The sequence below is a fragment of the Juglans microcarpa x Juglans regia genome, chromosome 8D (genome assembly GCF_004785595.1).
Source record: "Juglans microcarpa x Juglans regia isolate MS1-56 chromosome 8D, Jm3101_v1.0, whole genome shotgun sequence".
Classification (NCBI taxonomy): domain Eukaryota; kingdom Viridiplantae; phylum Streptophyta; class Magnoliopsida; order Fagales; family Juglandaceae; genus Juglans; species Juglans microcarpa x Juglans regia.
The window spans coordinates 3566566-3584685 of record NC_054608.1 but is presented as its reverse complement, the minus strand read 5'-3'; the positions used below and the strand labels follow the sequence as shown (position 1 = coordinate 3584685).

Below are 18120 nucleotides of genomic sequence, written 5' to 3'. Positions count from 1 at the left end.
GTTCGTCGTAGGTGGTATGGCTCAAGTTTCACATTTCTGGTTGAGATAGATTCTGATACCATTTGTAACGCTCCAATGGAAGGCCCAAACCACATGGCCTATACTCCAAAATGATTAGTCAATGATACAATTGGAGTTCTATTAGAACCTTATAAAGAGCAAGAACTTCTCATTCCCAAACAATATGAGATCCTATACACCACCTACTCTTATCTTTATCATATAGGGTATCATAATGGTGACTACAATTATCTTCATTGTGGTAAATTTGGTGATTCTTCTGTGCATGCTGAAGGCATAACTGTTTACAGTGGACGATGATGTTCATGGTGAGAAAGCATACACATTGTGGGGGTGATGGAGAGAAGTATGATCCTTCCAGGCATGACCTTTTCTTAGATATTTCTTTGCACCTTAATCCCTCAAGTATTGGTGCTACTTAGGTGGTCTAGAGGATGAACGAGCACTGTATTATATTCTCTGCCACCCAAATTGTGCATATTTATTTGTATTTGAAAATCCCTCTTAATATCCATTGTGAAAATCAAACCCAAGCATATTAGAAATGTGAAAGGCGTATGGTCTGGAGATGGGAAAATGAGATACTGAAGGAGAATGCGAAGGAGATACTGGAGGGAAACGAGACGTTATAGGAGAAGAAGAAAGTGTTTGGCATGCTGAGACAGGAGGAAAAGAGTTGTCGTTTGTGATTTTGAGGGCAAAAATGACAATTCATAATTGTTGACATGTAGGGTGAGTGGTGATGTGAGCTCTTAAACTGGCTTATGAGAGCATTTTTCATTGAATTTTGGAGGATTTTTTTTTTGATGAAAAATGCCACTCGGAAGCTGACTTAAGAGCTCACCGCACACATTACATGTCAACAATTATGAATTGCCATTTTTGCCCTCAAAACTACAAATGTCAGCTCTTTTCCTCCTGTCTCAGTTGAACACTTTCTTCTTCTCCTCTAGTGTCTCCTCCTTCTCCTCCTCCTTCACATTCTCCTCTAGCATCTCCTACTTTATTTCTAAACCATACTCCCTTCACATTTCCAATACGCTTGGGTTTGATTTTCACAAGGAATATTAAGAGGGATTTTCAAAGTACAAATAAATATGCACAATTTGGGTGTCAGGGAATATAAGTACTATGCTCGTCTGCCCTCTAGACCACCTGGGTAGCCCTAGTATTTGAGGGATTAAGGTGCAAAGAATCATCTAAGAAAAGGTCATGCCTAGAAGGATCATACTTCTCTCCACCACCCCCACAATGTGTATGCTTCCTCGCCATGAACAACATCGTCCCCTATGAGCAGTTTGCCTCCAGCATGCGAAGGGGGATTACCAAATTTATCACAATGTACATAACTGTAGTTACCATGAGGTTCCATCTAGTGATGAATAGACCACTCACTATCTATTTGAGGACCTGCTTTCCTTCGATAATTCCTCTATAGAAAAAAAGAGGATGACAAAGTCTCAAGCAACCACCTCTACTATGGTGTATGTTTGTGAAGCTGATAAATCAAATAATTACAATCAAAAATTCATTATATGCAACTAGAACTATAAAGATCAGAGAGTTTAGATTGATAGATTTTATTTTATTTTATTTCAAAAAGCCATTTTGATAATGAAAGAGACGAGAAGCATATGGGAGAGAGAAGCAACAGGAGAGGGGTGTTTGGCCCAACCGAACTGTGACATGGCTCTCCAAGATCTGGTGTGCTATAGGTGAAATGACTTCTAAGTAGCATTTTTTTTAAACGTTCTACTTATTATCCCTTATACTATACATCGATATGTGATTAATCAATTTTATCTTTCTATTTAAACACACATATTAATTGTAAATATATGTGTTTAAATAGAAACAAAGATAATAAATTATATATTAATATGTGATATGAGGATGATAAGTGTTATTTATTTTTATGAATATTGCTGTATATAATTGTGAAATGTACAAATATCATGCAGTCGCTTTAAAAAAAAGTAAAATTTATTATTAAAAATTTATTATTATTTTTTATATAAATTTCATTTTTATTCATTTTTTTTTAAATAATTGCATCACGTTTGTATACGGCAGGAAACGGTCTGAGACTGCTCGATAACGTGGCCTGCTGATAGCCATTGGATAAGACTTTATAGATAAAGGTGGGCACGTCGAACCGAAGTGCTTTGACTGGACACAAAATCTTTTATAAACTCAAGGAACCGGCGAGTAGTCAAAATTCTTGAACTCGTTCGCACGCACATACGCAAGGAATCGTCGGCATCGAAGTAAAGAAGACCACGAACAACCGCCCGCCTCCATGGATCTTCATCCTCACTTCCTCCACCATTCCTCCAGGTATGCTCCTCTTTCCCATCCTCATCCTCCTCTTCCTCCTCCTCCTGCTGCTTCTGCTTCCACTCCTCACCCTCAGTTCCCCGAAACCTCCAATTTCCATCCCCACCACCACAACCGCTACCTTTCTCAGCCTCAGCCTCTGCCACAGCCACCGCCGCCTCTACCTCATATTTCAACTCTCCCTCGTTCTTACCAGCAATCCCTCCCTCCCCCCCCTCCTCCTCCTCCTCCTCCTCCATCACAACACCACCACCCCCACCACCACAAACAATACAACCCTAATCAGCCCCAATTCGCTTTCTCCTCCGCCACTTATGCCCACCCAGTTCAGGATTTCACCCAAGTTCGCCGAATTGATGACCGCCCTCGTCACCGGTTGCCAGAATTAGACAGCACACACCCCGATTTCTCTGACCCGTCTAGGGTTCTGCCCAATACCCACCACCGCTCCACTGAGAAGCCTTACCACCCGCCTCTCGTTTTGGATCGAAACGACGCACATCAGCATCAGCATCAGCGCTTGTTTGATCGGCTGGCCGATCAGTTTAGGCATGATTCAGAGGGTAGTTCCAGGTTCAGAGTAGAATACGATGATGGGTTTGATCCAAACCACAGACATGAAAACTTGGTTTGGGGTCGTGGCGATGAAAATTATCATCGCCGAGGTCATGTTCTATCTAATTCTGATACATCTTCTCGTGATTTTGGATTTGTTTCTAATTCAAGGGATATCGAACCAAACTCGGGTGTTTATGATTACCGATTTGGCTCGGTTCATGATAATGAGGCATATAGGAGTGGTAGAAGTGATGGAGGTCATGATAGACAAGCCTCCAGAGACGCAAGTGATTTTTTGTATGAGATGGGAAGCAATGAGATTGGTGAAGGGGTTCACATTGGTTCAACGAAGCATGAATATTACGGTTTGGACGTTGCAAGATATAATCATAATAGAGGGAGCAGGGAGGGTAGTCATGAATATAATCATGATCACACCCCGAGGAAACAAATACAGAAGAAGAGTGCTTTTCTGAGAATTCAGATGGCCAAACCTAATCACAGGAGTAGAGAGAGTGAGCGGTCACATTATTCTGGTTATTTTGATAAAACCAACTCTGGTTCCTTTAGAGGTAGAGATCAATATATGAATTCGGGATATGGGATGGAAGAAGAAGAAGAACAGGAGAGACAGGGAAGCCCTGTAGAGCTCGATGTTTCTTTCAAATCTAACTCACTGGTGGCCAAGGCAATTGTGGCACCGTCTAGCTCAGCAGTTGTTTCTGATGCAGATTTGACCCCTAGAAATGAAAAAACTAGGAAAGTCTCTGATGGAGATTGTTCAAATTCCCGACTGAGTAAACTCAATGTGGGCGCTGTCAATATGGATAGCTCCACAGATATTGCTAATAAGGCTTCCACTTCTAGAAAGGACTCGAAGCAGTTTGAAAAGAGAGTAATGACTTCTGTTGTTGGGAGTGTTCATGATGGTAATTCACAGCCTTGTTCCAGTGGAGCCAGTGTGTCACTAGGGAAGAGTGCAGTGGAAAGGTCTCCTAAGGGTCTGGTTTCGCATAAAGATGGTACTGTTGTTGGCTGTGGTAAAACAACTGCCCCAAGGTTGTAAAGAAGAAGAAAGTTGTAAAGAAAGTTGTGAAGAAAGTTATAAACCGTCAATCTCGTATTTCTAGCTCACAACAAACAAAAAAGTTTGATGAACCCTTTAAAGCAGATGACTCCACTCACAGTCCAGCTGCTGCCTCTGGATCTGATAAAAATGCAACACCTTTGGAACAGATAAGAACTTCTGAAGGTATGACTTCAAGGTCCAATGTGTTTTTGCAGCCTTGTACAGATAACGTAAATGTTTTGCCTGAAAATGACGTGCCAGATATATCTTCATTGTCCACAGTATCATATGATTGTGGAATTAATATTGATTCTAGTAGGATATGTGTACCTAGCATCAAGAGAAATTTGAACAATTCAACTTCTCCTTTAGTTTCTTCAAGTCGTGAAGAGAATAAAATTGAAGAGAGTCCTGTAAATGTGGATACTTCAGTTCAGAGTTCACCAAGCATCTCAAATTCTGACAATGATTTATGTAAGCCATCAAATGAAATAAATTTTTCTGGCGTTGGTAGTGTGGAAAATGTCAGCAGGCAGTTTTATCATGAGGGACTCCCTTTATTGTCTGAGAAAGGTCGAGAAAAAGAATTTACTAATGAAAATGTTAATTCTGCCTTTTTAAGTTCAGAGGAAATCAAAATTCATGAGGATATAACTAATTCGTGTAGTTCACCCCATGGTACAGATGGCAAATTGGGTTTTGAAACTGATATGGTTAAGTCACAAGAGAATAGTACAGTTTGTGATATTGGCATCAAGGATGCGATTAAAAAAGAGCCCGGTACAAATCAGTTCAACACATCATTTGTAAATAGTACTGCAGAAGAAATTCATGAGGGACTGGTGGGAAGCAGTGCGATACTTGGTTTGTCGAGTTCAGAAGAAATTGATATATGCCAGGGTCTTGTTTATGCAGAATGCTCCAACCATGGCAGAGATGCCACCAGGAATTCAGACAATGGTCATGGTAGTTTAGAAGAGAAGAAGAATAATGTTTTCAACAGAGGGACCATCAATAATGCTGGCAAGCATCCATCTCCAGGTGGGGCTACTGTGTCACATGAGAATTTTGGAGTAGAAGAATCTTTAAATGGCATGGTTTTGGTCAGAGCTTGTGAGGGTAACACACTTAAGATTAAGAAGAGGAGAAATACAAGGACTCAGTTAGATTTCTCAAATTTGACTGACATAAATGTAGAGCCCGTTAATGATGTAGTTAGCCCTGAAACCCCAGCGAATACAACCTTAAATTTATCTGTTAAGGGTTCATGTCCCGCGGAAGTTGCAGTTTCAGATGTTGGAAGTTTGGATGTTGGCGTACTACCTGGTGCTGATGGCATCAGTGTGCTGCATGCAAAAAGTTCAGTACCTGGGCTATCTGAAGTTAAGTTCACAGTAAAAAATGATGTTCATGGTTCTCTGACTGAGACTTCACCCAGATACAAAAAGAAGAGAGGGGTTTCTGTCTCTAATTCAGCATTGTCTAGGCCAACTGTATCTGAGATCAATGAGGGATCCACAGGCACCTCCACATGTTGTGCAGAAGTGTCCCTAACGAGCAATGATGATCTAACACAACAAGAAGGGAAGTTGCAGTGTCTAGCATAAACAATATTTGTAGTACTGGTTTCACTGTGTTGATTGAGAACACTTCAGAGGTACGATTTGCTGAGGCTGTGGGTGCAACAAGGGATGTCTTATCAGATGATCATTTGAAACTTTTCAATGTAGGTGTTGAATCTTGTTCACATGCTGGGGATCCAAATGCACGGTCCCCTTGTCCATCAGGGTTTGGTAGTGAACAGAAAGAAAATAGTGCTCCATTTAAAGCCGACAACATTAATCAAAATGACTTTATGGATATAGACACTAGTGGTGGAGAAAAAATGGAGGCACATGATGCACAAAATAAAGTTCTGATTCATGGTGAGACGCCTCGGTGCAAAGTTACTTCTGAACCTCAGTCCCCAGACTTATATCAAAGACTTTCCAATTCAGATATGGAATCTGATTATCTTCTTGTGAAGGATGATTTACCTCCAGGGTCAAACTATCTGGCTTTATCTGATGATGGTGCTGGAGTTTCTTCATCTAACACTAATGATGAAGTTATGGATGCTGTGTCTGGAACACTTCCAGATATAGGTCTTCCAGAAATCTCGGCTGAAGTCCTGAGCATACACATGTTAAATTGCAAAGCACCACCCGGCCAACTTTCCAATGAGAAGGTATGTGGGGATGACCAAAAATTTAATCAGAAAACTGTTGTTGAAGTCAGTTCCAATGCACCTGCTCATACTTCATTTCCACAGTCCACCAAGCTCAACCTTGCAACTGATATTGACCACTCAATAATGGGGAAGACAGTGCCATCACCATCGCAAGATTCCAAACTTACATCTCACAGTCTAAATCTCACGAGTGTAGAATTAATGGGAAGCAAGACACAGCTGATTCATTCCCTTCCTAAGACTTTTCCAGGCCATTCATCATTTTTTTCAAACAATTCAAAGAAGACAGCCTCTTCTACCCATATTGGAAAGCCCCGAACTTGGCATCGAACTGGTAATCCTTCTGTTCCTCCTCTGTCAGGAAATAAGCCTTTCTCAAATACCTTTCCTCCCAGAAGGAAGTTGGTGGAAGATAATGGGAGGACTCTAAGTACTTCTTACATTCGTAAAGGCAACAGTCTTGTCAGAAAACCTGCTCTAGTTGCTGCACAACACCAGGGTTCTCATGGTTTGAGTTCATCTGTATATCGGGCGAACTCTTCAGTTGCAGGTGAGTCGAGGAAGAGTACAGGGTCTGACGGTAGGTTTGATGATACTGACCCGCAGAACCTTCTGAGAACAGGAATGCATACTCCTATTGAGAGGCCTGGGACACCTCCATTACCCAATGGCGCCAAATTACCTACTCAAAATGCTGTTTCTTCTGGGGATAAATCATCTTCCTCACAGGTGGAGCATCCTTATCGTGTTTGCTGTGAAACTACATCAGATCCCATGAAACTTACAGAAGCTAACAATCTGACAAAGACCGCTGAAGATTCTTTGAAGATTTCTGAAATTTCTGAAAATCTTACTGGCACATCAAACAACTTGGAAAGCCAAACTGAGCTAAGTGACGGGAATGTGTCATCTTTTAACACAAGGAGGGTAGTATATGTAAAGCGCAAATCAAATCAGCTGGTTGCAACCTCAAGCCCTTGTGATCTGTCTGTACAAAATGGCAGTAAAGTTCAAGCAGGCTCTGAGGGCTATTACAAGAGGAGCAAAAACCAGCTTATTAGGGCTTCTTTGGAAAATCAGATCAAGCAATCAGTTGCCGTGTGTGATGACCTTTTAAATTCAGAAAGGCAACAGGCTCCTAAGGTTGTTTCTAGCCGAAAATTTAGTAAGAGGCGACTGCATAAGGGTATGTTTGAAGAACTTTTTTTTTATTAGTAAGAATTTTATTATAAGCACAAAGGTGCAATCCAAATACAATGAGGTGTGTAAAAGAAATATGTTTGAAGAACTTATTAATAATGTGTTGTCTTTTTTATCTTTACAAACAACTGTTGTCTGACACAACCAGTTAGTCTGCACGCACACGCTCATGCACAAATGCTGGCATTTAGTTTAAAGTTAGTGTTTGGCATTAAAGAATCCATTCACATAGAGTTAGTGTTTTTCAGTGCTGGGTAAAATTACCGCATGAAATTTCAGAATATATTTTGTGAGTGGGTAGCTTTGTTCAATCATATGTTCTGACTCCTGTTAATCTGTCAAGAACCTAAGTATATGCTTTCCTCCATTGATATTATCATATTCTTCCCTTGGTGATTGTACATAGTTGCCTACATGCAATATTTGAAAAAATAAGTGCCGGTTTTTTCCCAGTGTTTTTGTTATGTAATAAAGTGTTGTGCAACTCATTTGATGACATACATCATCCTAGATAAAGAGATAAATTTGCAGGTTGATACTATGTAATTTTTTATAAGTAATAAGATATTTTATTGATATAAAATAGGCATAGCCTAAGTACATATGAAGTATACATGTGATTACACCTAGTTAGGAACTAGCAACGGTTACAAAGAAATCATGAAAGTTGAGACCATTAAAATCTATTGCAATTGCCCACATAAATAGAGTCTTCCAGAAAAACACTGAAACTCTTCCGAAGAGTGCTCTCGATTCTCAAAATTTCGGTCATTCGTTTCACTCCAAATACACCAAAGTAGGCAAATGAGAGTCATCTTCCACGCAACTGTAATCAGGCGTATCCCCTAATCCCTCTCCAACTAGCTAATAGATCGATCACACTCCTCGGCATAACCATGCTAAATCCATTTTGCTGAAAAAATAATTCAATATGGCCCTTGCAAACTCACAATGTAGAAGTAAATGATCCACTGTTTTGCCTTTATTTCTGCACATAGCACCAATCCATAAGGATAAACCCACATTTTCTTAAATTATCAATGGTCAAAATCTTCCCTAAGGATGCAGTCCAAGCACAAAAAGCAGCCTTAGGAGGTGTTTTACTCCTCCAAATGCTTTTCCAATTAAAGTGATTATTAGTTTGAGTAGTGAGGACCTCGTAGAAAGAGCGTACATAAAATTTCCCTTTGCTGGAAAGCGACCAAAGCAACTTTTCCACCACTGTGGTAACTCCCATGCTGTATAACAAGTTAAAGAAATCAACAAGGATACCAACCTCCCAATCATGTGCCTCCCTAATGAAACTGACATTCCACTGTTGTGAACCATTAATAATTTCCCTCAAATCTGCCACCAAAGCGTCTTGTTCCCGTGCAATTCTGAAAAGAGAGGGAAAAGCAATTCTTAAGAGCCATATCTTTGATCCAGACATCATACTAGAAGCTGATACTATTACCATCCCCCAAACATAGTCTAGTGTGGCTAGAGAAAGGCCTCCAACCTCTCCGGATATGCTTCCATAACCCCACTCCAAGGCAGGGTCTTTCGGACCCACCCTTGCAGAGTAAACCCTTGTCCTGTGTAACGTACCTCAGAAGTTTCCCTACACGGAACTGGTTAAATTGCTGACTTTTCACCAGGGGTGTGGTCTTAAAGGATTTTTGGCACTCATGAGGCGTTGAACCTTGGACCTTGAAGGGAGTGATACCCCTAGACCAAGGCTTTCACCACTTAGGCCCAGAGCAATGAATGTAGCATTTAAACTCTTCTCAAATTTCCCAAAAGTGAAAAATTCTTGAAAAACCAACATGACATCCTCTTTCACCTACTCCCAACAAGTCTGAAAAAATGTCATGGTAAAAACCATCCGGGCTTGGAGCTTTGTCTCTGTTCATTTTTCTAACTACTTGCTATACCTCTGCCTCTTCAATAGGTCTCTCAAGCCACTTAACCAAAACTCCACCCGACGCCCCATTCGAAGCTAAATATGACCAACCTACATATTGATAGCCCCAATACTTAAGATAGTGCTTCTTGTAATAGACTTCAATTTAGTCTCCATCAAATAAATGATGTCTACCTTCCAAAGTCTCAACAAATTTTTTATTCGTAGGCACTTATCAATCTCATTCAACCCCCTAACATTCTAAATAAAAATTTTGGGTTTCATTTATCAACAACTACAGCCTTCCCTTTGTATCTGTCATGGCTTGCACTCCCCTCCTTCCCTTTGTAATTGATAGACCAAGTAAGTCTTCTCAATTCTCAATTTCTTTTAGATACTGTATCGTGATGGTAGTGACCTGCCTCAATTGCTGCGAGGAGAGTCTTAAATTGGTCTTCAAAACCCACACAATAGATTCCTACACAACTTTGAGTCTCTTCCACTTTTTGAATGACCCAATCTGAGGATGAACTAGGTGGTACAATACAAATAGGGACAAGATCAGCTCCAGTTGTCTGACCCAAACTGCCTTGCTCACACTGTTGTACCTTCTCACCCAAATTAGACCCAAAGAGAACCATAGTTCCTTCCACTTCTGCCTCCCCTACCGTGTGCACATTATCACCCATAGATGCCACATTCTCACCTAGGGCTGAGCTCTGACTACGACGGAGTCGGAGTTGACGTTTCCGAACTCTGACTCCAATAACTTCAATCGGAGGTTGGAGCTTCGAACAGAGGTCGGAGCTCCGATTGTCTATTGGGCTAAATGAATGCCCTTTTTCGACTTTTGGGCTCACCAAAGCCCAAGTCCGAACTTGCAAAAAAAAAAAAAAAGTACTGAAAAGATAAAAAAAAAAAAAAAGCTTAAATATAATAGTTTAAAAACAAAATAACATGTATGATATAACCATAAGTTATAACAGTCTCATTTATAACATAATAACAACATTGACTTAGCTTTGAAAGATAACTATATAAATATTAAACACGGATTTCACTCAAATCTAAATGGTCCATTGGTCATGCCTGAAATTAAGATAGAAAGTTGCAATCAATAAATGAAAAAAATTGATAATAAAAAATTGAACATGGTAAAAGTAAAATTTGATTCTTACCAAGAAAGGGGGTTCACCATGGTCCACAGTCTCTCAACTCCATCCCAACTCTCAAGGGGCGTCCGTCTCAGACTCCCAGTCATCGGAAATTATGTTAGAGTTCACAATTAGGTCTATAAAATCATAAAAAGTAGAAGTTAGAAATCACCAGCACCACCAGCGGCAGCATAAACTAAGCAATAAAACACAAATCATTCATAAAATCTCATACACATTTTATCAAACACATTGCATGCATACTGGTTTGCACAATCCATTGCCATCAACCATATTCAATTTTTGCTACATTTCCTTACAACAACACAAATTCACAAGAATCACAACAATTAATCCCAAAACAACTAATTCTAGGCAACCCAACAACATGGAAAAAAAGAAAACATAAAATTAAATCAATTTTAGAGCTCGGAATCGGAAACTTACAAGAGGCTACGAAGGCTTGCCTGAGAAGTGAAGGGGAACGGAGTGTTGCGCACTACGGAGGCGCAAAGAGGAACGGTGGCAACAGAGAGGGAACGAGACGGCGAGGTGACGAAATCCGAGAGGTTCACTGGTTTAGAGAAAAGAAAAAGGAGAAGAAAGAAGGAAGAAGGGAAGGGGGTCCTGTGTTTTGGACCCCCCGTGTAATGAAATGACCTCGTTCCACATTAAGTGGAACAACGTCGTTTAATATTTTTTTAAAATCCAGATGTATCTGGATTTTTTTAAAAAAATCGAAGTCGGAGTTCGGAGCTCCAAGCAGCTCTGAACTCTGACTCCGACTCCGACTCCTTATTCGGAGCTACTCTGATTCTAATTTCTGACCACTGCGACTTTGTCGGAGTCGGAATCGGAGCATAAGATTTTTCTCAATGGTTACAACTTTTGGAAGTTTGCACAGCCCTACTCTCACCCACATCAGGAAGATTTTTCTCAATGGTTACAACTTTTTCCAGTGTTGGAATATTCCTCTACACTGCATTTAGGTAGGGCTCAGATGTCTCCTGTCAAATTTCCTGTGTTAACCCCCCTCGCTCCTGACCTCCCAAACCGAAACGCTGATGCATAAGCTCTGTTGCCGGCATCAGAGACGTCACCCTTACCTCCGCAGTGCTGGGAAGCAGCCTAGATAATGTCGGCCCACTAGTTTGTATCATCCCATAGAGCATCGGCCCACCAGAAGATGTCTCCCTCGATTGCCCATCCTTCATGTACAATGTTAGCGCTAGGTTTTTGGCACATAGGGGTCAGCGGAAACTACCCTAGATGACGCCGACGGAGGGGACGATGACACCCCTGGATGTTGTGGTAGCATAGCCACGGCCCCAGAGGAGGACGTCGAACACTTTTCAAACTGGGTATTCCTTTGGGCTTGGATGGGCGTAAGCCCATTTCGTTTTTGGCATCATTTTGGGACGAGACAGGCCCAAGCCCAAGCCCAAGCCCATCTTTGCTTTGCCTTTTTCATGCCTCATATATTGCCTTGACCCAAACCCAGAGTTACCTTGGCCCAGGCTCAGGCCCTGACTAGGATGTAAGTCCCAGTCCACCCTGCCTAGAAAATCTTCAACAGACTTATTCAGACAACGCAACTCCTCCTTTATGCCAGCAAGCTCCTCCTTCAGCCCAAACAGGACTCTTTGCCCCTCACTTTCCATTGTGCAAATATCAAACAAACCACCACTATCTTTTTAGGTACAAAGTTTCGTCCAACCCTTTCTGCAATAGAACACTCCCCTGCTACCCAACACTTTTTGTCCTTTTCTCCATTGTGTGACACCAAAGAATGGCTTGTTTTACCCTACAACGCCACCCTACTTCCTACTCTACCACCCTTCACAGCTGTAACATACGTCCTAGCATGCCTACCCATCACCCTGATCCACCACTAGAGCCTTGGAAAGGCGAGATAGAGCATGCTTCTTCTCCATAGAAAGGCTTTTCCACCCCCTTCCGGGAACACAAGTAGACCTTGTCGCCCATTATCACCATACTCAATGACTTTTAAATAACGTCTGTAGTTATTGGAACGCCGATGGGCAACCAACGACAAAGACCCAATATGATTAGTCTTGAAAAAATCCTCCCTTCCCTCTGAAAGAGGACCACTCTTCCACCATGTTTGCCAGCCAACTAGCACGAGCACTGGCATGGCTGATACTATGTATTCACAGTAGAAGTTGTATGATGTTCTGCAATCTGACTTCACGATGGAAGTTATTGTATTTGTTATTCAGTGGTATATTATACATAAAATGTTTATTAATATTGGTAATTACCTATTGTACAGACTTATTTTGGTTCTGGAGTGCCATTTGGTTTTTCAGTTAAATGACCATAATACTGATAAAAAGAATGTTAAATGTCCATTATGCATGCAAATGTTGACCTTTATCTTGGACATGGCTTTTGTATTATGATATAAAATCACCACCGTTGCCAGATTTGAGGAGTGAACTATGATCTTTAACTATAGACATCATATCTCAATTGGTTTTGATTTGGTACAATTGTTATTCAAAGCTGTAGGTTTGTTGGTGGTGTTATTTTGCAAATTCACTAAATGTCACTTGTGGCACCAGTCCCAAGTGTTCTAAGTTTTCAACTTACTACTGATGGAGAAGTTTTGAAACATTGGTGCCTTCACATAGATTAGTTGGCCTTTTTTTTTTAACTTGTAAAAAAAAAAGATTAGTCGGCTTTTACATGGTCAGGAGTTACTGAAAGGCGCAAGTTATGTTTTTATTTGCAGTTGTGGCAAAGACATGTAAACCTATGAAATCCTCTTTGGTGTGGACACTACGTGGCATGCAGTCCTCTAAAGATGAACGTGATTCTTTGCATCATCAGAAGGTCTTGCCTCACCTCTTTCCCTGGAAAAGAGGAACATACTGGAGGAATTTCATGCACGATCAAATTCCCATTTCCAATAATAGTTCCTTATCTACGATCAGGTACATCAGCATGTGGTACCTTTTTTTTTTGTTTGAAAGAAATATTTATAGCTGGTTGCATTTCTTATCATGCCTGTTTCTGTTTGCCTAAGCAAATATATTCCTTCGTTCAGTAGGAAATTGCTGCTCTTGAGAAGAAGGGATACTGTTTATACAAGGTCAATCAATGGATTTTCACTTCGTAAATTTAAGGTATTAAGTGTTGGTGGGTCTAGTCTTAAATGGTCAAAATCCATTGAGAAGAACTCAAAGAAAGCAAATGAGGTTAGTTCAGCTGCAACCCATGCAGACAATTATTTCACCCTTTATAGTTATCTTAAGTTGAGTAATGGTTGGTTCTCACACAAAAGAGCTTTCTTATTGCTTTTTAATAAGTACTCATCATCTTTTCTATAGGAAGCTACACTGGCAGTTGCTGCAGTTGAGAGGAAGAAAAGAGAACAGAATGGCGCTGCACGCAGTAGTTCTCGGACAAAGAATAGAAACCATTCTTCCCGTGAGTCTTTTCATATTATAGAGATAACCCACATTGGCCATTTATGAATTCTGGTGTGCAGATGCATTTTCACTTCGTGAAATCTGTGAGATTTTTGTCTCATAGATATATTACAATTATATTTCTCTAACCAATCAAAACAATCTCCGAGATATCTGTACTATTGGATATGATTAATTTGTTACAAATTGGACGTTCAGCAAAGTTTCTTCCTTTAACTGTAGTAAATTGAGATTTCTTATATCCAATGATTTTGTAGGAGAACGGATATTCCGTATTGGTTCAGTTCGCTACAAGATGGATCCCACAAAGCAGACGCTTCAGAGGATATCAGGTGGCCTATTCTCGGTTTCTTTGGTCATTGATGAACTTGGGCCTCAGTTTTCTACTTTGTCTGTGCTCGGGTTTTTTGTTTTTTTTTTCTATGGCAAGTTGTCACGTTTTAGTCACTAGTCAGTCTCTTTTCACACACACACACACACACACACACACACACACACACACAAGTAGTCACTAAATTACTCTTACCAGTTTTTGCATGTGTGATGTAGATGATGAGTGTACAGGTTCTACTGCTGCTCCATCAGAAAAAAATGCCAAGAAATCTTACATTCCAAGGAGATTAGTGATTGACAATGATGAGTATGTTGTTATTTTTCCTCCTTTGATAGATTTCTCCAGTTAATGGAAGTAAATGTGGTTGCGCTCATAATTGAAGTCACTTGGTGCAAAAAAATGTGAATTTTAGTGTCTCACCATTTTGAATATATTAGTGAGTGGGTTATATGTGTTCCAATGTTGGCAGGTATGTCCGGATTGGTAATGGTAACCAGCTTATTAGAGATCCAAAGAAACGAACTCGCAAATTGGCAAGTGAGAAAGTTAAATGGAGTTTGCATACTGCGAGACTTAGGTTAGCTAGAAAACGAAAGTACTGTCAGTTCTTTACGAGATTTGGGAAATGCAATAAAGATGATGGGAAATGTCCCTATATCCACGATTCCTCCAAGATTGCTGTCTGCACAAAGTTTCTGAATGGTTTATGTTCCAATCCCAACTGCAAATTGACTCATAAGGTCTAACTACATATTCAGTTAAAAACTTGATGTGGTCCAACTCGATAATTCTATACTTGTTTGTTGACGGTATATCTTGATGCAGGTCATTCCAGAAAGAATGCCTGATTGTTCTTACTTTTTACAAGGTGCTTTTTGCTAAATTTGCTCTAGTTGAAGTATTTAAATGCATTCAGAATTCTGATAGATGTCCTCACAGGTTTATGCAACAACAGAAGTTGTCCTTATAGACACGTGAATGTGAATCCAAAGGCCTCTACTTGTGAAGGATTTCTAAGGGGCTATTGCGCTGATGGCAACGAGGTATACTGAGTTTTTTTTTTTTTTCCTCCTATTGATATCAATTATACAATATGTTTTTTGATAGGTAATCAAGAAATTTTATTCATAGGAAAATTTGGCATGGTCCAAGTACACAAGATGTATATATGAGAAGTACCTAACTAGGGCGAAAATAGAAAATCATGGACTTTCCATTAAAATCAATGCCCCCTGCTCATAAGAACAAGGTTTTAAAGAAGAAAACCTTAAGCTCATCCGTTGTCCTCGTGATCTTTGAAGCTCCTATAATTTCTTTCCTGCCAAATGCACCAACACATACATATAGGGGCCATCTTCCATATTGCTGCCATTTGTGGATTGCCTTGGAGTTCTCCCCAGCTTGCTAGAAAATCCACCAGCCTGAGAGGCATGACCCATGATAATCCTATTCCCACAAAAAACTATCTCACAAGGTCATGGCCATCTCACAATGTAGAAGCAGGAAATCTACAGATTCCCCATCCTTCTACACATGTAACACCAGTTCAACACCATTACACGACGTTTCCTCAAATTGTCTGTAGTAAGAATCTTTATACAATAGGTATATTGAACTCTGTAGTAAGAATCTTTATACAATAGGTATATTGAACTTGTCTTTCTTGCTTCTTATAAAGTGCTTATGCCTTATGGTTTATGAAGGGATTATGAATATCCATTTAGACATGCCATAGATTATGTTAACAACCATCTTGGATCACATCTTTAATTCCTTCCAAGTATTAGGATATGAATCTCTTCCATTTAATATTGGGTAGATCATGCTATATCTGGTCCAACTTGACTCAAGCAATTGACCTCTTAGGGATGAGCATGTTCTTTTATTTTTCGCCTTGGTCAACCTGCGTCTTGTCTTGACAATTCTTTTAAATCCTGGATTTCTGTTTAATACTTGAATTAACAACCCCCCCCCAAAAAAAAAATCTCTCATTCCCCACATGCACACAACCCCTCACTAACTTCAGAATGAGTAAATGGAATATCTCTGCACTCACAGTGTCGGAAGAAGCACAGCTATGTCTGCCCCGTTTTTGAAGCAACAGGAACCTGTCCTCAAGGGTCCAAGTGCAAACTTCATCACCCAAAAAACCGAAGTAAGGGAAAGAAAAGGAAACGGGTGGGAGCACAGAAGAATGCTCGTGGGCGTTACTTTGGCTCTATGCATATCAAAGCTTCAGAGCCTGGAACGACAGTTTTTGAAAAAAACTCCTCACAAAACAATGAAGACATTTTACTTGAAGGAAAATTTGCTGATTACATCGGCCTCGATGTCAGTGATGAAGAAGTTGGTGAAAGTAATGATCCAGCAAGCGAGCAAACATTTTGTGACAGTGATTTGTCAGATTTACAATTTGATGATCTTGATCAGCTAATAAAACCAGTTCGTATAATGAATAACAAATTCAAATTGGACGACTGAAGAAGTATCTCCAGAAGGTGACTGCTAAGTGAAAGCATGCAACAAACACCATGGAGGAATTGTGTGTTGTAAATACCATAAAACAATTTTTCTTTTTCTTTTTCTTTTTGTTTTTTTTTGGAACTGACAGGTTCTTGTTTTCTGCCATTGCAGAACAGTTTTGTATGCTGCTCGGGCATTTGCTCTGTTTGTACATTTACAAAAGCTACTTACTGAAGCAATAAAGCATTTTAATATCATATCATATGGAATTTGAGCATTAGAAATTCTGGTGTCCCCTTTCATTGTTGGCTAATTTGTAATGCGAATGCTCCATTCATCCATAATTTCAATTTGCAGATGATATTAGCAAAAGCACTTATCAATTATCTCACCTTTAAAATCATTAAGACAGACACTTTATCAATGACCTCAATCTCTCTTCAGCAGATTCCATTTTCAAAGCACTACTTGTTGGAATCAGTGAGGAACCAGAATTATGTTTGATTGGGTGCAAGTCTAACTCAAATAGATAAATAGAAAACAAATTATATATTATCATTTTTGCAGAAAAAGATTCTTAAGTTAATGAAAAACACATTATATTTTCAATTTGGAAAGTATAATCAGTCATTTGGTACAAGGCAAGAACAAATTCCCATTAGAAAAGAGATAAGATTCATGCTGAGAATATGCTTATATGCGTGGCTAAGAATATGCTTAATCCCTCCAACCTTTGTTGCCCAAACAAGGGGAATAAAAAAAAAAAAATGACTGGGGCCCTCCATTGCAATGGGCATGGTTAGAGTGACTTTAGGCCCCAATAATAATAATAATAATAATTATAATAATAAAAACAAGATCTAAGTGAGACTCGATGGACCCCATGTATTCGAGATTCATTCAAAAACCTTATCATTCAAGAGAAAATCACCCTTTGTTATCCTCAAACTACAACCACTGTTTTAAGTATGTCAAACTTAAATTATTAATATGTGATTTTCCGTCCATCTATCTAAATCACATGTTTTCGAGAGATATAAGTATCAATATTTTCGAGAGATGAGTATGGACCTTTATTATAGCATTTATTAAAATGAAAAATGACTAATTACAAAATAATTCTGAAATATCAATAAGCTAATAGTCTCATACTACAAAGTATTATTAAAATGGTAATATCCTGCGTAATCTGTTTAATAATTTATCGTTAGAAAATTGTTATTTTGTAGTGAGATTTAATATTTTAATAATAAAAATGATTTATATAAATTTTAAATATATAAATTCCGTACAAATTTTTATAAAAAAAGTATACTTTATCTTAAAAAAATGTAAAAAAAATTAATTTTTATTAATAAAATCTATTTTTTATAAAAAATTTGTAAGAGAATTGTGAATGTAAGTAGCATTACTG

At 39.3% G+C, this 18120-nt stretch overlaps 1 protein-coding gene and 1 long non-coding RNA gene across 2 annotated transcripts; both read left to right on the top strand.

Annotated features, from left to right (window-relative positions):
- Nucleotides 1-2198: 2198 nt before the first annotated feature.
- LOC121243162 lies at nt 2199-16968 on the top strand. Its single transcript, XM_041141227.1, has 12 exons — nt 2199-3980; nt 4088-5506; nt 5554-7401; nt 13210-13411; nt 13525-13675; nt 13808-13907; nt 14167-14241; nt 14459-14549; nt 14713-14983; nt 15069-15111; nt 15183-15286; nt 16302-16968. The coding sequence occupies exons 1-12, from the start codon at nt 2321-2323 to the stop codon at nt 16722-16724; spliced, it is 6387 nt and encodes a 2128-aa protein (XP_040997161.1). The 5' UTR covers nt 2199-2320; the 3' UTR covers nt 16725-16968.
- Nucleotides 15462-16214, top strand: LOC121242889. The gene is made up of 2 exons (XR_005936001.1): nt 15462-15848; nt 15887-16214. It is a non-coding gene; the product is annotated as an uncharacterized LOC121242889 (long non-coding RNA).
- Nucleotides 16969-18120: the final 1152 nt, after the last annotated feature.